General features: G+C 34.3%; 1 protein-coding gene across 4 annotated transcripts in view; it reads right to left on the minus strand.

Moving 5' to 3' along the window:
* Positions 1 to 23,398, minus strand: part of LOC118181851 (tetratricopeptide repeat protein 21B-like) — a 226,943-nt gene that overhangs the window by 185,357 nt on the left and 18,188 nt on the right. For all 4 annotated transcript variants that reach the window (XR_015039192.1, XM_085809770.1, XM_085809769.1 and 1 more), the window contains exon 5: positions 1,550 to 1,657. Coding sequence is in view for 3 of the 4 variants with exons in the window: in XM_085809770.1 (XP_085665896.1) it covers positions 1,550 to 1,657 (108 nt within the window). In the remaining variant the exon portion in view is untranslated. The remainder of the gene's footprint in view (positions 1 to 1,549; positions 1,658 to 23,398) is intronic.

Consider the following 23,398-nt stretch of genomic DNA (forward strand, 5'->3'; position numbering starts at 1 on the left):
CTGAATAGTCTTTTTTCCGAGTGCTTTGCCAAAATTAATTACCCAGTGTTTTCTTTGCTACCAGTTTTACCTCTTCTGATCAAAAATAAGCTTGGATTTACCTTCTAAACCATCTACATACTTGTTTTCAAATTCGTAAAATCAAATTTTAATATTAATGCTTCTCTTCTGATAACATTATACCTTCTGTTACGAATTAAGAATAACTACAACCTAAGTTTGAATTACAAATAAAATATTGAATTAAATAATTAAAATTTAAAGATTTATTGTATGCATTAATTTTTAAATAATAATTCACAATCATTTTACATATTAACAAAATAATTTTTATAAATCCTCTGCAAACTTTTTTCAATTTTTTAAATAATAGTAACTCTAAATGTTAAAATTCAAGAATTTGTATGAATTCACTGATTTTTTTTACGTAAACAATTTTAATTAATATATATTACTATTAATAAAGCCAATTACTAAAAATATTTGCTAGATATAATGTAGCTTTTATTTAAATTATTTTATTTGCTCTGAATCAAAAATATTTTTCTGATGGTTGTACTGAAATTAAGAAATATACTTTAGATATGCTATGTGTTTACATTTGAAGAACCAAGCAAATTAATATTTTGCTATTAAATAAGTGAATGTGATTTAAGTAGTTTTTAAAACCAGAGTGCCAAAAATAATATTGTTCTGAATTTTAAATAACAATTCAACATTCCATATTGCAAACTGATCAAACGAATTTTAAAAATTTTAAATGATTCACTTTACAGGGAATAAGGAAACACAGGTTGCCTACCCTAGAATGACAGCTTCAATTCAAGATTCATCGTACACTTGGCAGAAGAAACTTCTAGATAAACACAAAAGGTTTGGCAAATGGCAGCTAAATGTATAAACACAATGAAGAAATCAGACATTCACGAGTAGCCACTGCATGTGGATAACTTGAAGAACAGGAGTAAAAGCTGTGATTCTTTTGCTGTAGCCTTGTATGTGTTCTCAGGTTAGCTTGATACACAGTACAGATTTTCATTAATGCATTCATGAGAATACATCTTTCCTTCTCAACTTCAGTACATGCATTCACTAAATACTGTTTTGCAATTAGCTGTATTTCAATAGTTGGTTCATTACAGAATATATTTATGTCATTTTGCTTTGTTGGAGTTCCATATTAAAAAAATCCTTCTAACCTACTACAAATGTAAAATCTGATTTTGGATGCACAGGTAAAAGTATTTTTTACAGAATTTAAAACCTTTGTTATTACATTATATGCTGAAGTCTGGTATATCTTAAGAATGGCTTGTTTATTTACTACTAATCTTCACTAGATATTTACTAGACAGTAAATTACTATTTACTAGTTACTAAAAAAGCATCACAATGTTTTAAAACTAAAAATATAAAATGCTTATTTACTGCAAATATATCAATTAAAACACTTACCCCAAAAGACCTTGCTTTATGCAATGTATATACATATACATTGTATATAAGTATGGATTAGTATATAAGTTCTAAAGTTTTAAAGTTAACTTACCCTTTTACGTAATGAATCAGAACCTGTTAGTGAAGGCTGTATAAATAAGGGCCGAGCCTTTTCTGGTTTATTAAGTAGAATCATAACAACACCAGCAATATACATTGCCTAGGAAAAATTTTTTGTTTTTATAATTTTTATAAAACATAAAAGATATGAAAATCAACAAGATAAGAACAACTGCTTTAAAAAAGACCAGCACAAATCTATTGATAAAAATTTCTAAAAATCAGTGCTGTGGACAGAAGAGCATAATATCTAAAAGAAAAAATGTCTTTTCAATTAATTTCATATTTCACATTGCATCCTAGTTTTGATATACTTAGGGAAGCAACACATGTGAAGGCAAATAACCCCATCTTTGACAACATGTATTTTGCCATATTCAAATACACAAACATTAATCCACATGATCCCTCCAGACTTGTCTGAAGATTAAATTGTCAACTTTCCTTTTCTAAATCCAATGAATAGGGGTTGGACAAAAAATATGGAAACACATTGTAAAATGAATGTTTGAACTGAAATGTTTATTCTCGCAAAAGCTGTTTGTGGCACTGATGTGTTTTCTCACTATGCAATCTATACAACATCCTCAATATGTTGCAAGTGTCATTCGTTAGCCAGACAACGTTCTGCACAGTTGTGAGTGCATCATGTCGGAGCTAAATGAATTCATATTATGAGTGTTTCCATAACCAAAGCAGCTGAAGTGTTTGGAGTTTAAAAAGGCAAGATTTTTAACTCATACGGAAAAACTGATAAATCCCAGGGCAGTAAAAAATGCATGTTGAAAGATCATGATAGACGATCAGTGAAGAGAGGATACAGCTAAAATAAGAAAACTATAGGCACAAAAGTGACACCTGAACTGAATGTTGCACTCGTAAACCCTACCAGCACCAAAACAATATGAAAGGAGCTCTACAGCGAGATATTTTTGGGCGAGCTTCAATTCAAAAGCCATTCGCCAGTGATCTAAATGCCTGTAAGAGGAGAAAATGGTACCAAATTCATAGAACATGGATTGTAGAGCAATGGAAGACTGTCATTTAGTAAGATGAGTCCTGCATCACACTGTTTCTGACTTCTGGGCTAGTTTATATCTGGTGAATACCATCTCAAGCATAGGATAGAGACTGTTTGCTGCTGATAGGAAAACAAGGCAGGGGATCGATCATGGTCTGGGCAGCCATATTGTGGTATTCCATGGGACCCATTATTACTGTGCAAAGTCACATTGCTGCCAAGGAATGGCTGGTTACGTCCATCCCATGGTATAAATTTTGTTCTCCAATGGTGATGCCATATTCCAAGATGACAGAGCTCCTGTTCACTCAGCTCATATCGCCCAGGACTGGTTTTCTGAGCATGAGGGTGAATTTTCATATTTATCATGCACTACAGTCATAGATATCAAAATTGTTAAGCCTTTGTGGGCTATTTTGGAGATAAATATGTGTTAGCACTATTGACCACCATCATCGTTAACTGAACTTGCCAACTCTTTACAGGAAGAATGATACAAGATTCCCTTGCAAAGCATACAAAACCTCTATTTATCCATTCCGAGAAGACTGCATGCTGTTTTGAATGCCAATGGTCACAGCAATATGTTTTCATTTTGGTGTGTCCATATTTTTGTCCAACCCCTGTACAAGTATATCAGGAAAATGATGCACTAGACTATGCATGCCAAAATCAGTACTTCAAGTGGACCATATAGGCATCATTTTACATCAGTGCAAGCCACAAGGGGAAAAAAGCCATTTTTCATACTTAGTGGTGTATTTAAAAAGCGGGTAAATACATATAATCTTATTTAATACTTAAGTTCTTTAAAAAATAGAACGAACATAAAATCCTGGTGGCAAATTTTTCTTTTGATACTTGGCATCTTTTTTGCTGCAACTAGCTTTCAGATTTCTGAAGACATGCTGCTCACTCTACGCATTCTCAAACATCAAATGATTCCCTGTTAACTTTGATCTCGTTTGAGATTTGTCTCCTTTCATAAATGAGAAAAGTTATTCACACTGATATATGCTACCAAACATGGAAATCACATACGAAATGCATGGCTCTCTCAAAACCATGCAAGCAGATATTTGTAAAATTTGGAGATACCCACTTTACTATATTTTCGATTTGCAGTTCAGTCTTGCTGAATTTCTGTTAGTAACATCAGTAAAACAGCTGGCACTTTCTAAACATCAGCAAATAAAATATTTTTGTAAAGAGATCATCTCAAGAGTCCTTCTTAGTAGAGCTTGTATATATGTTTGGTATGGGAAAAAATTTCCATCTTTATTTACTATATTATAACAATATACTTGAAATACTGAATATACCGAAAATTGAACAATTTGTTTAGGTTTCAAACTCTTGTTCTTGAAAACTTATTTCTCAGAATTTATACATTAAAATCTGTAGGTACATAAATTTCTATATTACATTTAAAAATAGATATTTGTTTAACTAGTTAAAAAAATGGTACATTAACTGCGGTGGAACTTCAGAGAGAAAAATGTCTTTGCATAGGGGTGAGTAAAATGAATTTTAAATATATTTATTGGAAATTATTGCTGGCAAATAAAGTTATATTTCCTACATTGATGCCAGTAAATGAACTATTTTATTGACAAATAACTGTAAATAAACTCATACTTTTTTAATTATTCAATATAAACTAGTATTTATTTCATACAGTAACCTTCGACCTTTTTGATATTATTTATCCATTTCTAATATAACACAAACAAAAAGTGCAGTTTACATAAAATTTAACACATAATTAATGCAATTACAATATTATATTTAAATAATTTTTGTAGGAAAATATACCACCAAAGAAAAATCTCCAGTGCACAGTTTAAAAAAAAAAAAAAAAAAAAAGAGAAATGAAAATTGAAAATGTAAAGAAAAATGTAATATCAATATTCCTTTTAAAAAAACTAACTAGCATGTAACATTAGCAGCCGAATTAAATCTGCCTTCTACAAGTAGTACGTCTACAAGTTTCATATGAAATCTAAAATGATAACGAAGACAAAATAGAACCCAAAGCCACAAAAGCAAAATGCAGTGTGATAATACTACTAATAATATGGTTTATGTTAAAATAGAATCCATGAATAATATATCAAAATTAATGGATTTTAATGATCCCACAACAAAATATGTAACAAATAGTAACATTCAAATATTTGTTAAACACGGACCTGAATACCCTGATAAAAACATTTTTTATCCTGTTACAGAAAATAGGTATTTTGATAAATAAATGGCTTTGGAAAACCTTGCCTAATAGAAAGAAGCCCCTTAAAAATTGGTTGCTTTATTCCAAGCAAAATGACGTGCTATTCTGTTCAGCAAAAATCAGAATATGTGAACTGCTGCTGGATTTAGAGATGGGCAGTATTAGAAATCCAGTCTTACAACGATATGAAACTTTGTCGCATTATGAAAACAATAAAATCCAATAGAAAACACACAAATCAAAAATCAGCAAAGGTGATTTTACAGGTAATCAATTAAAAGAACCGATTTTAAAGGAAAAGGAATATTGGAGGCATATTTTGAAAGTTTGTTTGAATACAATTAAAAAGTAATGACGTTTGGAGATGAAATTGTGAGAAAACTATGTCATCCTAATGTGGAAAAAATTTAAATACTACAGAACTAATGAGCCATTATGATCCTAATATAGCACAACATTCAGAAGTCAAACAACAAAAATCAGCGTTAATTTACAAAATTTTCACAGGACTAGTTTCGATGGTTTTACCGAACCATCATCTTCAGCTGCAAAACCGCAAATGAACAAGATAGGAAATAATGTTTAGATAAGATAAGAAAGCCTGGACAAGAATGCAAATGAACAAGATAGGAAATAATGTTTAGATAAGATAAGAAAGCCTGGACAAGAATAAGCAAGTGGCGCCATCTGTTGGCGAACAACAGATGGCGCCACTTGCTTATTCTTGTCCAGGCTTTCTTATCTTATCTAAACATTATTTCCTATCTTGTTCATTTGCGGTTCCAACAGATGGCGCCACTTGCTTATTCTTGTCCAGGCTTTCTTATCTTATCTAAACATTATTTCCTATCTTGTTCATTTGCGGTTTTGCAGCTGAAGATGATGGTTCGGTAAAACCATCGAAACTAGTCCTGTGAAAATTTTGTAAATTAACGCTGATTTTTGTTGTTTGACTTCTGAATTAGTATTTATTCGGCGTGTTATTGTGTCTTAATTATAGCACAACATATTGAAAATCATAAGAAAAATAAAATTAATTATTTCACTCCTATAATGCAGAATCATATGATTAATATAGCTGCTTCCAAAATTAGACAGCATATTATTACGAATTTTCAAAATGCAAAATATTTTTCTATTATATTTGATTGCATACTCAACACTTCTCAACAGGAACAGATAACTCAAATTGTATACTATTTAACATTGATTCTTACACAAATAAATGTAGCATTGAAGAAAGCTTTATAAATTTTATTTGAAGCATGCAATATCTGATGAAGCACTTGCTAATAACATCAAAAAAAGGTTAATATGAGAATGACTAAATATTAGAAGTATAAGAGGACAGTCATATGATAATGGAGCAAATATGGCAGGTAAATAAAAAGGCACGGGCCAGGATTTTAATGTTTAAATGAAACGGTGAAATCTGTTCCATGCACTACTCACAGCCTTAATTTAGTAGATGTCTATGCTGCACAAACATCTGTACAGATGAAGTCATGTTTTAGAACAATTAAACAATTTTTATTTTTTTATTTATTTATTTATTTATTTATTTATTTTAAATTCCAATAGTAGATGGGAGCTTTTAAAGGAAAAATCTGTCTTAAGTTTTAGTAAAACAAGGTGGTCTACAAAAGCTGGCACGGTAAAAGTGCTACGAAATCAAATGCTTTCGTTTTATTAATAATATTCTGTGATACGATATTAAGAAAAGTAAATGTACTTTAACACAGGAGAAAAATATTATTGCTGAAAATGGTATTACTAAAAATGTATTGCTAAAAAAGGTATTTGTGGAGTATTAGACTCATACAACTCAAAGACAGCTTTATGAGAGGTCACCAAAGGTATCAATGTTTAAATGAATATGCATTAAAATTTTTGCCACTATTTGGCCTGGAACAGCTCACTTGGCTCTAAAATATAATACTAACTTAGATGCGTCTGAGTTTGTCTGTGAAATACAGAGTTTATCAATATCAGGGAATGGAAGTATTAGAAAATTTAGGCAATATAGATGCTCTTCAAATATTGCAAAAAATTATGAACTCTTATTGCATAATAAGTATGCACCTTGACACTGCACTGAGGATTTTCTCAACAACGCCTGTAAAGCTTTCTGCAAATGTTCATTTAGTAAATTGAAGACTGTAATATGGTTCCTAGATTCTATTGGGCAAGTGCAATTGAAAAATGTGTTTAAAATAGCAACTGAAAAAACTTGACAAACATTTAATTACAATGATATAGTAGATGTATTTGCAAATGAAAAAGCTAGAAAAAGTACTTTGTAAAACATATTCAGCTTGAGTTTTATATGATAAATATTACAGTCAAACGTCTTTAATCCGGATGTCCATATCCGGAATGATCTATAATCCGGACCTCAAAGCTACAAACTTTCTGCGCATGCGTCAACGCATAATACGTTAACGCATGCGCATAATACGTTTACGCATGCGCGTTTAATGTATAACGGACGGTATAAGCTAAGCTAAAATTATCTAATTATCTATTTCAGTTAATGTTGCAGATTGCATTGTTCCTTAATCTTCGAATTGGATCCAGTTTATTATTTTTTGCAGACTATTAGAGCAATTTTATAAAAGTAAGCTGGAACTTTCAACTATGTCAAAAAGAATTTCCAATTCTGGAGCTGCCAAAGGATCTACAAAACGAAAGAATGTTTCGATGTCCATCAAAGAAAAAGTGGAATTGCTGCAAAAAATGAATAAAGGCATATCCTTTGTTTCTCTAACCATTCCGAAATCTGTTTATCAATTTCACGTTGCTCTGCGGGGGAGGGGGACGTTGCGGCGCGCAATGAACTGGAAGTTGATCTGTCAGTCCTATCCTTATCTTCAGGGCAGATGTTTTTATTTTATTCGGCTTATAATTCCTTACTAAATGTAGTATTTCATCTTGATGTACTCCGTCTTTGATATGATTTAAATCAAATTCCTCGTCATTATAAATATCATTAATACACATCAAATAGTTTTCTGGTTGCAATTTTTTAACTTCGACTTTGCGTAATGTATGCTTTACGCGTGCGCACGTTGAAAGAAATGTTTAATAAAGTAAACAAATAAATATTAACCTTTTTTTTTTTTTTTTTTTTTTTTTTTTTTTTTTGTAAATTTTGATACCCTTTACAAGTAATACATCACTTCAAATTTAAGTTACAGTTTTTGCTGTTAACTTTAAAAATCGCTCATTTAGAGCAAGGAGATGAGTTCTTCCTGAACAGAATAAATTTTTATGGTTGAGCTTTACTAATATACATAATGATTAATGCATTCAATGCCAAGCCTATGTGCAGTGTTGAATTTTTACAATCTCCTGATGTTGATTTGAACAAAAATGGATTGATGTGTACATAAAAACAAAACTGCTGTACTTCCTATGCATATAGCAATCTGTTTTCATTCAAAAAAAAATTCAGAAAATTGCAGAAACTCAGCACTGTGCATAAACACACATGAATCGTGCTGATTGAATTGGCACTAATTTACATGATATATTACTTTTATTACCAGTTTACTGTTACTGTTATTACTGGTACTTAAAGTTTGCCAACTGGTATTACAAATTGCAATTTTGGCGACTGACCAAAATGGCCACTTTAACAATGAAGTACTACTTCATGAAAAGATTCACTATTTTATTAAATCTAGAATAAATACAAAATAGGTTTTAGTAGATTAATTTCAAATTAAACAGGAAGTATGAAACTGCCATTTTCATTTAACATTACAGAAAACCCTTGTGTCTTTTCATAGAATCGCTGCCACATGAATTTGATAAGGTAGACAATATACATGCTGGAAGCCACTGTCACGTTCATGTTTATTTTGCACATGGTATTACATGCCAGGACGAGTAACATTATATTTTCAGTTAACTTAGTAGTGTTCAGATCTGGCTGTTGCCAATTCACCCACCCATTGCATTGTTGCATTCCCTTTTTTCCCAAAGACATCACTGCAGACCTATTCATGACATGATAGAAACAGGCTGCCACTTTGGCAACTAGGCTCCTTGTTAATGGAAAAATACCCACTTAACCCTTTGATATACGGTGGTCGCACCCTGAAAACACCAATTTTCGAATGTTTTCTTTTCTTTCCGAAATTTTTGAGTGAAAAACCGATCGATTACTGATCTTTTACTTCTAAATAACACAAAATGACTGCAGAATCATACATTTTTAGGTCTTCATTTTTACATATTCATCGCACACCATTATTTCTATCATAAACAATAAAAAATAGCGATAATTAAACTGCATATATAAAAACCTATGTATATTTATGGCATTTTCTTTGTGGTTTCAGGGCACGACCACTAAACCACTAGAGCATTGTGTCACAACACTCACAATCCTTTAGAGCAGTAATGCCCAACCTTTGGTCTCTCACGAGCACATTTTGGCCTATGGCAAGCACATTTCCAAAACATCAACATTTTTGTTAACCATATTTCCAATCTCATGTGATAGATCTGAAATATTAATTTTGACAAGTGAGTTTGAGATTAATAATAATATTGGTTGAACTTTATGGAAATCAGAGAAGCGGAGTTCGAAATTATTTTCAGTGCATTTAGGTTTTCCGAGTATTTCTCTGTTTCAATTGCCTTGTGGTTATTAATATGGCTTGATCAATTCTGAAAAATTGGTGAAATTTTTTTCTTTCATCTGATTTATCCACAAATTTAACTTTATCTGAAAAGCAGTTACAGTCCCAGTCAATTGAAAAAGGTTTTTTTTTTTTTTTTTTTTTTTTTCCTTTTCCCTGGAGATCTTCATTCAGTTTGTTCAGTTTAGCTGTTATATACATGAGAAAATATAGATCGGAAACTCAATTATTATTGTCCAATTCTTTATAACTTTTGTTTCCAGATTCCAAAAACTGCTTTATTGGCAAAAGAAATTCTACAAACCATTGAAGTACTTTTCCCCTGCTGAGCCATCTAAACATTGGAATGTAGCAATAAGATTCCATGTTTGCTATAAAGTTCATAAGTCAGCAATCAATTATATTATAATGCCTTGATAGATATCTCTTATGATTATAAATGCTTACTATATTTAAAATATAATATATGAAATATAAATGAATGGTTATTTTTAAAATATTTTTTGTTCGTAGTACCTAATCGGGTTGGCGAGGACTTACAAAACGATCAGCGAACACGTGGTTGGGCACTGCTGCTCTAGAAGCTCAGTGGTCATGCCTTGAAACCACTGCTCATCACAATGGTGTTTGAAGCTTTTGAAATAGGAATGTTTATTTTTACCTGGTTATAGATAAAGGGCTTTGAAACAACAGAATTACAGGGGTTGGACAAAAATAAATGGATAATTTGCAACCTTTTTTTTTAGCGTAACTAAGTCACATGAAGAACCCAAAGTTAACACTGTTAAACACAATAAAATCTTAGGTTAATTTAATGAGTATTTTGTACAAAAATATTTTATTTCATCCTGATTGAATAATTTTTTTTTTTTTTTTTTTTTTTTTGATAAATTATGTGACTATATATACTCACATATAAAAGTGACAGCACCTTTTCCGTGTTTCCACTAAGTGTTCGTAAAAGTTTAACGATAGTTGTTTCGTATGAGTCATTCAATTACCAGCTAGTTATTAAAAATATCACAAAATTTTATATTATTAAAAAATATCTTAAATTTTTTTACCTTTCATATTTCATTTATTTTTTTCCCGCGTTCCGAAAGAGGATTTTTTAATATGTCTGTTAAATATTTTGACATAAGTTCACTTCTTTACTAGGTGACAGAAAATTCAGATATTTACAAAATTGTATTTCAGATTTTCCACTGCATTACAACGAAATCAGCACAGACATTAACACAGTATCCACAAAGCTCCTTGCTCTGCTTTTATTTCCTCAATCATTGGTCACAGACATATACCTCCAGTAATAAAAATGTTTTAAATGATGTAAAGATTCATGCTTTGGCATTTTACAATTTAAAGAATTTAGTTTTCAATAGCTAACTTTTAACGTGTTCCTCCGGTCTCTATATTTATATTTAGGAAAATTTCCTTTATTTAGGAAATTTTATTTATTTTACTTAGTTTTATAAAAATTTTATACTTGTTATAAAAGTTGACAAACATATTTGATATAAAATTCGGGAACCATATTCGGGGGCCGTACACAAAATTGAAGACCCACATGTTTACATTGATACGTAACCTTATCAGGTTCAATGTTTCTTCTAACCTTCTTCGGAAACATACAATGACCTGACTAGAACAGAGAGCTTACTAAAGCTATGTTCACTAATTGAGTAAGTAGACAAGATACAGACGAAGGGTATACAAAACCCTTTATTTTTTCTTTATATACAATGACTTCCGAGTGGAGGGAATACAATGACCCTCCACTCGGGGTCTAACTTAAAAGATATCAAAATAAAACTAAACTCTAATTTAACTTTAGAATAAAATTGGCCTTATAATAACAGAAAGCGTATGTAGCACAGAGACTGTGAACACTACAATACGTTTAATTTATCAAGAGGATTAAAACCTCTGGCCTGGAAGGCAAAGTAGCAACTGCGTAACTTCTAAGGTAAGCGGCCTGCTTCGAACTCACGGCTTCCTCTCTTCTGCTTGGCAAAAAGGCCACACTTAAATACTTGGCGTTCGCCAGACAATTTTGCATAAACTCCTTCACGCTTATAATTCTGGCCGGAAGTAGAAAATAAGAAGTGATAGTAAAGATTTAAAATAAAATAAACGCTAGTAAAACTTAAGATCCTTACATACTTCCCGCCAGAGTTAATTAGTTTGAAACTGAGGTCTAAAACGACCTTGTTGAAAACTTTTAGCTCTAGAAACTAACGCGAGGCCAAACTTTTACAATCATAACTTAGCTAGAAACTAGAAAATTTTAAAAGAAAGAAATTTGTTACAATAGCAGCTCCCGGAATATACAACAATCTTTTTTCTTTTTCATCTGTACTGCATCAAAACAGGAGCTTTATTCAATTCTGGTTCCTTCCAGAGATCTGGAAGGAAAACTAGTTTAATGAAATGTTACAGAATGACATTGCAAATAACATATAGAATATACTTTTCTTAACATTCTTATTTCATTCATGACTATTTTAATTATCTCTCCCCGTGCTCTCTGACATGTGTTGTAAAAACACCAAACACGAATGTGTTTCTGTCTATGTGTTCAACACTTCCTCCTACAATCAAAACACTAACGTGTTAAAATTCAACATACGAGACCTCTTAACACACCCTAATTTCAACTCTAGACCCTGAGGTACTATTCTGAAAGTGGCTAACTCTAAAGTGTAGCGTCAGAGAGCCTAACTACATCATTCAACCTTTAACACATATTCACCATGATTTAATCTTTACAGTCACACGAATAACAAATTTTTTAACATTACTTTCACTTTTACCATATCACGTTATTTCTAAACATTCAAAATAACAGTTCACATGTATACAACAACATATCAAGATGCCGTTAATTTTACACATTTGAAAACATACATTAGTAGTACATTGTTAACTTCTATTCTTTTCAAAGCAAGTGCCAATTCTTTCTACATTGAAATAATACTACATTTCAAAAAGTCTTTCAGACTAAAACTTCTTTCTTGTTAGAATGTTTTAAATAAAATTTATACAATAACTTTTTACAATATTTAAGTCTTTATACAACGCTATTATACATCAACTTTAGTTTTACGCGCGAGTAATTGAAAAACATAATAAGAAAATCGGTCACAACTCATTTCTCGCCCTTTTGGCGATAAAGGTAGACCTCGCATGAGGTAAAACTTCTTGAAATCTGCCACTTGCAGTAAGAATGAAAGATTAACTTAAGTTTGCAAAGTAACATAAAATTTTACTTATCTTTGTAATATTCAGACATCCTTTTCTGGGCCCAGTCTTTAAAGGTGCTGCAGACCGTAGCTTGGTTGATCCTCCTTCTTGTACGGGCTCGCCCTTCAGTGCTTTCCTCTGGAAGCTTCCGTTTTTCACCACTACGGCCACCCTTGAACATCTTCCTTCTGTCCTCTGCTTGTGGTCTTGGCCGTTTGAAGGCAGCTGGTCTTGGTGGAACCGGGAAACTTCTGTCGTGATCCTGCTTGGACCTCGTTGTTGGCCGTTCAAATTTTTCTTGTACTTTTTCCTCCGCCGCTGATGGCCCTTCCGCAGTTCGGCGACTTTTGCTGCGGAGAGTTCTGTCGGATGAGTCAATCTTCCGTTTCACAGCCGGGTTATAGTTGCCGTCCTTTCTCCCGGTCTTTTCCACATACGTCGTCCTTCTCCCTTCTTCATTCTGGGGGTGTTCGTGAACTCTGTTTTTTGGACGGTGGAACGGCTTCTTTTTCTTTGTACCTTCAATTTTTCCGCGGGGCAATTTTCTTTTCACTTGCTTCTGTCTCTCATTGGCTTGCCCTTGTACTTGTCGTTTTCCCACCTCTGGAACTTGTACCTGCGGTGTCTGCCATACCGGATCCTGCAAAAGATCTGAAAAGATTTGCATTTTATTACGGTCATAGAATGGTTTTATCTGGTCAATGTTTGCGGAACAGGTTTCACCATTTCTTGCCTTTAACACTACAACAGCGTGAGTTATTTTTTCTATAACATATGGTCCTTCAAAGCGTGGAAAAAATTTGGCAGTTTTATCTTCTGGTGCTGAAGAAAGTGAATGCTTAATTTTTAGTACTTCATCCCCTACTTTATAAGTTACTCCCCGTCGTTTCAAGTCATAATACAATTTTTGTTTTCTTTGTGCTACTTCCGTATTCTTTTTTGCTTCTTTTATTAGTTTTTCTATATCACCCATTTTAAATTCTGGGGCTCTTTGTTGCACATAAAATAGTTTATCTAACGGTGTTATAACCTTTCTGCCTAGAAATAACTCAGCAGGAGTTTTGCCCGTTGTATCATGTTTTGCGGTCCTAAGGGCGAAAGCAAATTCATTGACATAGTTATCCCAGCTTTTATGAAAATTTTTAACATAACTACGGATAATTTTCACTATATTTCTGTTGACCCGTTCCGCTATATTTGATTGCGGCCGATACGGGACCATTTTTAAATGACGTATGCCCAGTTTTTGGCACATGTCTTCAAATATATTACTTACAAATTGAGGACCATTATCCGATATAACTTTTAGGGGCGCCCCGTATTTTAAAATATATTTATTTAAAATAGAATCGGTAACTAATTTCGCGGAGGCTCGTTTTAAGGGAACAATTTCGGTCCATTTACTAAAATGATCAACTATAACAAGGAGATAGCGACTTTTGTTTAACTGACTTTTTGGGAAAGGGCCCAGTAAATCGATGCCGATTATTTCATTTGGAAATTCGGATTTAATACTATTTAGAAACCCGGCCGGGCGGAAATTAATATAATTAACGGCTTGACATGTTGGGCAGGACTGGACATACGCCCTTGTTAACTTTTGCAGTTCAGGAAAGTAGACTGCCTCGCGTACGCGTTGAGTAGTTTTTCGAATACCAGCATGAGAAGCTAAAGGGCTGTCATGGAGCTCTTGCAGGATATTTAATCTAAGACTAGCTGGGATAACAGGTCGAAATTCGTTGTTGGAATTCGTAGTTTTTGTATAAGATAATAGACCATCTATTAGTTCGTAATGGGCCGCCCTATTTCTTATCGCCACAATATCTTGGTGGCTAAAATTTTCAGGATCCTTCAAATACTCATAAATACTTCCAAACTCAGGATCCTTACCCAGTTCGGTTATTACAGTTTCTCGGGAATTTATTGTACACGCTGTCAGCATTGCAACTTTTACGGTATTACCCTGTTCGTCTAATTTAATTCGTGACAGGGCATCTGCTACGATATTTTCCTTTCCGGGGGTATGCTTGATTACCAGATTATATTCTTGCAGCTTGAGTGCCCATCTTATTAACCTTGGGGATAAATTTTTTCCAGAGTACAATCTAGTTACCGCCGCATGATCAGAATATACTGTTATCGGCGCCTTTCCAAAATAGACTCGGAACTTTTGCACTGCTAACAGAACTGCAAGTGCCTCTCTCTCGGTCGCGGAATAGTTTCTTTGTGTTTGATTTAAAGTTCGGCTAAAAAATGCTACTGGCTGCTGATTTTGCGAAAGTACCGCTCCTACCGCATAATCCGAAGCATCCGCTGAAATTTCTAAATTTTTATCCTTTTCAGGAAATTTCAACACAGGGGCTTGCGTTAATGCTTGTTTTAATTTTTCGAAAGCACTATTGGCTTCGGCCGTCCACGAGAATCTTGCCTTTTTCCTTTTTAATTTTAACAATGGCTCAGCGATAGCCGCAAAATCTTTTATAAAGGACCTATAATATGAACAAAGTCCTAGAAAAGAAGAGAGCTTCTTTGCCGTGTTTGGAGTCGGATACTTTTGTACAGCGATTATTTTTGATTCATCTGTCTCGATCCCTTTTTGCGATATTTTGTAACCTAAATATTTAAATTCAGGGGCTGCAAATTTGCATTTTTCGACATTAACTTTTAGACCGGCCTCATTTAATAAAGAAAACACCTGTCTTAAATCATGTACATGTTGGTCTAGATTATCACTAGTAATAATGATATCGTCTAAATAGATAAATGTGGACTTTCCGAGAACAGGTCTTAACACAATGTCCATGCATCGCTGAAATGTTGCTGGGGCGCCTGAAAGGCCAAACGGCATTCGCAAAAATGCATAAGTGCCAGACTTGGTTATAAAAGCAGTCTTAGGCACGTCCTCAGGCCTGATCCCTATTTGCAAATAACCATTCGTTAAGTCTAAAGTTGTCATAAATTTGGTTGATTTTATGTTCCTTAAAATTTCTTCTATAATCGGTAACGGATATACCGGATATTTCGTTATGGAATTTAATTTACGGTAATCAATAGCGAATCTCCACCTTTTTGGATGCTCCAAAGGATAATCATTATTTTTCTTACATAAAACCACCGGACTAGCATAACTACTTGAGATAGGCGTTACGATCTTTTTACGTAGCATATCGGTAATATGCCATTCTATAATTTTTTCCTTATTCTTATCATACCGGTATGGTTTTTGACGAACCGGCAATGCATCTCCGGTGTCAATACTATGGTTAGTAACCTGGGTAAATCCTGGAATATCACTAAATAAGGAAGCAAATTCACTTACCACTTGTCGGATTCTATCTTGCTCGTCATTAGGCAGGTGGTCGAGATTTAACCTTGGCGGTTCAACCTTTTCTACACGCACTGGTTTCATCGTCAGCTTAAGAGACGCTTCATTAAAATCCAGTGTAGCTTGTGCGTCTGAAAGAAAGTCTATTCCTAGTATTAAGTGTGCTTGCAAATTCTTTACTATAAAAAACATCACCTTTACTTGTTCGTCCTTGATACGGATGTACAAAGGTACTTTACCTACGCACTTACATTGTTCTCCTTGCGCCGCTAATACTGTTGTATTATCCGCATTATATATGCGGTATTTGCGAAAATACTTTCTAAAAAAGACTTCTGCCACACAGGAACACTGCGCGCCGGTATCCAGGAGTGCGGTGGCCGGGATATTATTTACCAAGACTTCAATCTTCGGAAGAGTTAAATTTTTCACCATTACTGTATTTAACTTGTAGGAAGAGGGGTTTTCGTGGCCTTCGGATTTCCGCACCCTCTCGTCAGCAGAAATCCGTTTTAGTTTAAATTATTTTTCCTTTCGGTGCTTTCCTTCTTTCTCCACTGGCCTTGAGACTTTTTTCCTGGGTTGCTATTGAACTGTCGACGTTCGCCGGCTGTTTTTGAATGCTCGGGTTTCCTTGCCCACTGATTCGCTTTTTCTCCGTAGCCATGTGCTTGAGTTTGCTGTAGTCTTGGCGTACCAAATTGGTTTCGCTATTGATATTGGCGTCTTCTTTCGACGTCCGCCGTTCTTCTACTTTCAAACTGGATTGCTAGCTCAAATAATTTTTCCAGTGTAGTCGGATTTCTCAATTCAATAAAGTCTTGCACTTGGGGTAGTAACCTCGGCAAAATCACTTGAATTATTTCAGGATCCGGACGGTTTCCATACAAGAGCTTGAAAACGTGAATTTTTCTTAAAATAAAACTCGAGATGTTTTCCATTCTTTGTTGATATATACTGAAAAGTTCTGTTTCTAATTTCGCACGATCCCTTACAACAGGGAAGGCTTTTAGTAGGGCAGTCTTGAAATTTTCGTAGGTATAGGTGGGACTTCCTGCTTGACCCAAGAGACTTCTGCCGATACATTTGAACCAGTTAAGCGCTTGGCCCCTCAAAGCGCTGGTAGCTAAGGTAACTTTTTGAAACTCGTGCACGGGGTAGAGCATGAAGTGGTCATCCAATTTTTCCAAAAAACTGGTTACCTGTGAGTTTCCATTAAACGTTGCTTCTGGTTTCATCGAAGCGCGCATGGTCTGGACAATATACCCAAATCCTTCCAGGGCGGCAGCTGGCATTTCTGGATTCTGAGCTGTTTCTGCAGGCAGCACAGGTTCTTCTTGAAACTCGGCCATGGTTATTCTTCGTCGGGCGCCACTATCAGGTTCAATGTTTCTTCTAACCTTCTTCGGAAACATACAATGACCTGACTAGAACAGAGAGCTTACTAAAGCTATGTTCACTAATTGTAGTAAGTAGACAAGATACAGACGAAGGGTATACAAAACCCTTTATTTTTTCTTTATATACAATGACTTCCGTACTTCGGAATACAATGACCCTCCACTCGGGGTCTAACTTAAAAGATATCAAAATAAAACTAAACTCTAATTTAACTTTAGAATAAGATTGGCCTTATAATAACAGAAAGCGTATGTAGCACAGAGACTGTGAACACTACAATACGTTTAATTTATCAAGAGGATTAAAACCTCTGGCCTGGAAGGCAAAGTAGCAACTGCGTAACTTCTAAGGTAAGCGGCCTGCTTCGAACTCACGGCTTCCTCTCTTCTGCTTGGCAAAAAGGCCACACTTAAATACTTGGCGTTCGCCAGACAATTTTGCATAAACTCCTTCACGCTTATAATTCTGACCGGAAGTAGAAAATAAGAAGTGATAGTAAAGATTTAAAATAAAATAAACGCTAGTAAAACTTAAGATCCTTACAACCTGAAGATAAAATATCATTAAAAAAAAGGTTTCTGATGTTAACAAATTACCTGATGAGAATTTCTATTCAGATTATTGTGAAAAATATTGATCAATATAATTTGTTTTTTCAAAAAGAAGATCTTATTCACAGAATCATATAGAAATGTTTTCTAGAAAACATTGGCAGGACTTGAGTATTGACACGCAACCCAAGTTGTAAGATTATTTGCATTAATTTCAAATGAAACCATATCTGTACTTAAATGAATTTTTTACTACTACCAAACAGGTTAAGATAGTAATAAAACGTCACTAGAATACCATTAGCGGATTTTTAGAATTTGAAAACTTTCAAAATTCTTTCGGTATATCAAATGTATTAAAATTATAAGTAAAGATACTAGTGAATCACAAAAAAGTATTGTTGCATGGCATTTAAAGGGAAAAAAACAACTTCAATTAACCTAATTCATTTATTAACCGTAAGGCAAATTCAAAATGGCGTCAAATATCGCAAATTTTGAAATTAAATATCTTGATCAACTTTTGTTATACTTTTTGTGCTTTCTTTGTCATATTTTTTGCGTTTAATTCTTTTTATAAGGAGTACAATTCTTTTTTAATATAAATGTAGGAAAGGGAGGAATGTGGGAAGTTAGATTTTGTACATTATACATTTTTTTTAATTTAAAAATACGAAGAAAAGGATCTTTGCATCACTTAAAACATTTTTGTAATTAAAGTACGTGTCTACGACCAACGGTTGGGAAAATGAAAGCGGGATAATAACTTTTGTGGACCCTGTGTATAAAATTATGAGGGATGGATAATTTTATTACGTTCGTAATTGAATTACATTTATATTTACTAGACTTACAGAATTCAAAGAAGCCATAAGTTCATGAGGATGTTGAATTCTATAAGTTAGATTAAGTTAAATGAATAAAGAAAAGTACATGAGGGCTATTTGCCGAAAGAGAAAGATACCTTCGTGAAATACAGGGGTTGGACAAAAATATGGAAACACCTTTAAAAAAACATGTTTCTTTTCTTAATATGGTGTAGGAAACCCGTTGGCATCCAAAACAGCTTGCAATCTTCTCGGAATGGATAAATACAGTTCCTGTATGTTTGCCAAGGGAATAATATTATACCATTCTTCCTGCAAAACGGTGGCAAGTTCAGATAACGATGTTGGCGGTGGATAACGAGAACGCACTTTCCGTTCCAATGTAGACCACAAAGGTTCGATAATATTCAGGTCTGATGACTGTGGTGGCCAGGGGAGATGGGACAACTCATCCTCGTGCTCAGAAAACCAGTCCTGGACAATGTGAGCTGTGTGAACAGGGGCTTTGTCGTCTTGGAAGACACCATCACCATCGGGGAACAAAGTTTGTACCATGAAATGAACTTGATCGGCCAAAATGTTCACATAAGTCTTGGCAGTCATGTGCCCTGACACAGTTATCATGGGGCTAGCAGAGAACCACGATATGTCTGCCCAAACCATAACAGAACCCCCGCCATGTTTCACTCTTGGCAACAAGCAGTCTGTATTATAGGCTTGAGATGGCGTTCTCGAGACGTAAACTCGGCCAGAAGTGGGAAACAATGTGAAAGAAGACTCATCAGACCATATTACTCGCTTCCACTGCTCTATAGTCCAGGCTTTATGACTTAAACACCACCTTTTCCTGTTACGGGCATTAGCATCACTGATGAGTGGCTTCTCAATTGCAGCACGGCCAGCAATTCCCTGTTTATGAAGCTCCCTTCTAATTGTTTTGGTACTCACAGGGTTCGGTAACGCAACATTCATTTCAGCAGTAACTTTTGCAGCTGCGGTCTTCTTATTTTTCATCACAATTGCCCTTAATGATCGTCTGTCACGATCACTCAGGACGTCCACGCTGTGATTTAGCAGATGATGTTTTTCCGCTTTTCAAATATGCGGAATAAATCTTCGATACAGTACCTCTTGAAACACTAAACACCTCGGCTACCTTGCTTACGGAAGCACCTACCATACGTGCTCCAACAATTTGCCCACGTTTGAAGTCTGTTAACTCTGACATAATGCAATGACAACCTCACATAACAGTACTCCGACAACAACTGAACTGTTTAGCACATTTACGAAGTTGTATAAGGGGCGTCAGTAGTCAAAAATGCCAGCGGCACCTACATATTTCATTAAAATCAATCGTTCTTTTCAAACATGCATTTCACAAAGTGTGTCCATATTTTTGTCCATCCACTGTATTTTATTACTAAACAATACATGCACCTGCCCAGTGAAAAGGTCTTTCTTTTCCAGAGATTTTTCTCTGACCTCAACACACTTCCTATGCCAGTATTATGATTTTATAAATTATTTGGTGTGGTTTAAATATAATGTAAGTATACTTTGCTATAATTAAAAGTAGAAATTGCATAAAAGTTTTATTTAAACTTTTAAAAATTATAAATATTTTGGGACAAAATACGAATGGGAAATGAAGAATCCATACCAAAGCCGAAAAAACCAAGCCCCCCCCCCCATTAACATAAAATATCACAATTTTCAGGTACCAGATGAAAAGACTAAATAATGCTGGACGTATAGCAGTAAAATGCAAATCCAGGCTGTATATAGTATTTTGTAGCACAAGGGAGAAACCTCATAAAACATGTGCAAAACGTGCGATGTGGCTCTCTGCTTTTGTCCAAAAAGACAAACTATGCTTTGAACAGTGTCACAGAAAAATTTTTCTTTGACGTTTAAAAAAAACACTAGTTTTTTTATCCTTACTTTACTGAGTTTTTTTTATTCATTTATCCAAACATCCTTATTATGTAGGTTCTTATGTTTTCATTGCTACAGAAAAATTCGATAAATGTTTCTGTTTTAATTTTTTCTGACAATTTACTTTGTAAAATAATGTAAAAAAGATTTTATATAATGCATTTCTTACATAAATTTTTTTAAAAAATTCACAAATTTCATTCCTTTATTGGAAACACACAGAGAAAAAGGTACGTGTTCCCCCCTACTACATCAATAAGTTTCAAAGTCAGTCCTAGACGCACACTGGATTCACAGTGCAACAAACTACCCACAGATCAATGGGGGTAAGCACAGATTTTTTTTTAATTCAGATATTTGTCTCTGGGATCATAATATTCAATTTCTAGAGTTTTTTAGTTAAAAATTATGAACATGATATTGCACATGTCAAAGGGTTAAGCATTGTGAAGTAATGCATAGTAATAAAATTTATTCTACTGGAAAGGAACTCATCTCCATCTTATACCAAACCAACAGTTTTTAACCCTTTCACACCAACTGTCACACAGACATGACAACATGAAGTCTGCACGGCGACATGGCAGAGCATTTTTCTTGTTCCCCCTTGCCCGTCACACATTCATGTCAGAGTTTCGGAACATTTTGGAAACTAGTATCTTTGGTACAAGATGGCATTATGTGTCTATAGGATTTGAGATACATGTAGATTTGGCCTTCTATGTGTATCTTCTACTCGAAATGAGACAAACATGACTCATATATGCATTTGGGCTTTGATTATATAAACATAAAGTGAAAGGCATGTTCTTGACTTGCTGGCTTCCTAATGGCTCTTTAAATGCCCACATGGTATTTATTAATGAATGTTAGGGAGACTTTCTTGGCTAGAGTGTTGGGGTGTTTCTTTAAATACAGATGTGATATTTATAAAGTTTTATTTTGTTTATTTTTTTTGGCTAGAACATTTGGTGTTTAGGTTTGCAGTCCAGAATTATGCCTTGTGTATGTGAAATGTGCTTTGAGCTTTACAACGTCAAGGCATCAAAAATCTTTAACAGATTATGTGAATCTAAATCAAGTTATATCTCTAACTTATTAATTATAGCTGCGACTGGGATGCTTTGTTCATGCTCGAACAAAAAACCTGCAAAAAGACAAATGAGCTATTATGAACACAAAAATTATAACATAGGACTGTGTGTCCATGCTTTAAAATTTATCACAGTAAATACGAATCTTAGGCAAAATGTTTGTTGTCAATTGTATAATTTTAAAAGTCAGTAACAGGGAAGCAAATACTGGAAAAAATTAACGCACAAAAAAAAAAAAAAAAAGTTTTTTTTTAAAAAAACTTAAGTACGAGGGCCATCCAGGAAGTAGATTACGTTTCCGTCTGTGTCCGCTAGGGGCGGGGCTAGCGCGGCCATCTTGGGGTCAGAGCGTTGCGCAGCTCAGTCTGCATCTAGCCGTGCTAGTGAGAGGTTCGTGCTGTGCTCCGTTCAGATACTGTGACGGTTTGAAATGTCTGCGTTAATTGAAAATCCCGCGAGCTGCGAGGTGCGCTCAGTAATAAGGTTTCTGACTGCAAAAAACTGTAAACCGATAGAAATCTATCGGCAGCTTCGTGAAGTGTATGGGTACAACATTATCACTGAAGGTGGACTGCGTCAGTGGGTCATAAGATTTCAAAATGGCCGAACCAATGTTCACGACGAAGATCGAAGTGGGAGACCCAGCATAGTGACCGCCGAACTTCTCGAAAAAGTCGATGCTAAAGTCCGTGAAAATCGAAATTTCACAATAACGGAACTTTCTTTGAGTTTTCCACAAATTTCGCGAAGTTTGTTGCACGAAATCATCAGCGAAAAGCTTGGTTACCACAAGTTTTGTGCAAGATGGAAGGCAAGAAGAGGTAACGAAGTGGTTGAAGGCGCAGGCGGCCGAATTTTTCGACGAAGGAATTTCCAAGCTCGTACATCGCTACGATAAATGCCTTAATTTGTATGGTGACTATGTAGAAAAGTAGTATTTGAGTGTGGCTTTCATCTGTATATAATAAAATTTGTTTCCTATACTTTGTTTATTTTTTTATTCCAAAACGTAATCTACTTTCTGGATAGCCCTCGTATATAAAGTATATAAATAAAAAATATACACAAAATCCAGTGTGCGTCTAGGACTGACTTTGAAACTTACTGAAGCATATATACCCTACAAAGTATTATTAAACAACACATTAATCTTCCCAAAATATCGAGGATTTAGGCTTAGTAATGAAAAATGCTCCAGCTCTGGAGAAATGCTCGCAAAAGAAACAGATAACCTTAGCAGCACACGGGCATTTGCACCTTTTGTCCCAAAAGGATTAAGGTCTTCATCTTAAACTGCAATTGAAACTTCAAGTATTATATTACTTGTAATAGTATTAGAATTCCACTTGAAATATAATTTGTAATTAATAGCCATTTTGAAATTTCCAAGACTTCTGAAAGCCTTAATATGTGTGACATTCTGATCACATTGTTTACATATAAGAATGGTAAATATCACAAAATAGAAATGAGATTTACAGTTATGAAAAGGTGCATGTAACATGAGATGATTACAGTCATTTGGGATATCTTAACACTTCTGGTAGATTAATTTTCCTTAG

Source organism: Stegodyphus dumicola, chromosome X2 (assembly GCF_044657685.1).
Source record: "Stegodyphus dumicola isolate Sdum_Otavi_A_Nest chromosome X2, ASM4465768v1".
NCBI classification, from domain to species: Eukaryota; Metazoa; Arthropoda; class Arachnida; order Araneae; family Eresidae; genus Stegodyphus; species Stegodyphus dumicola.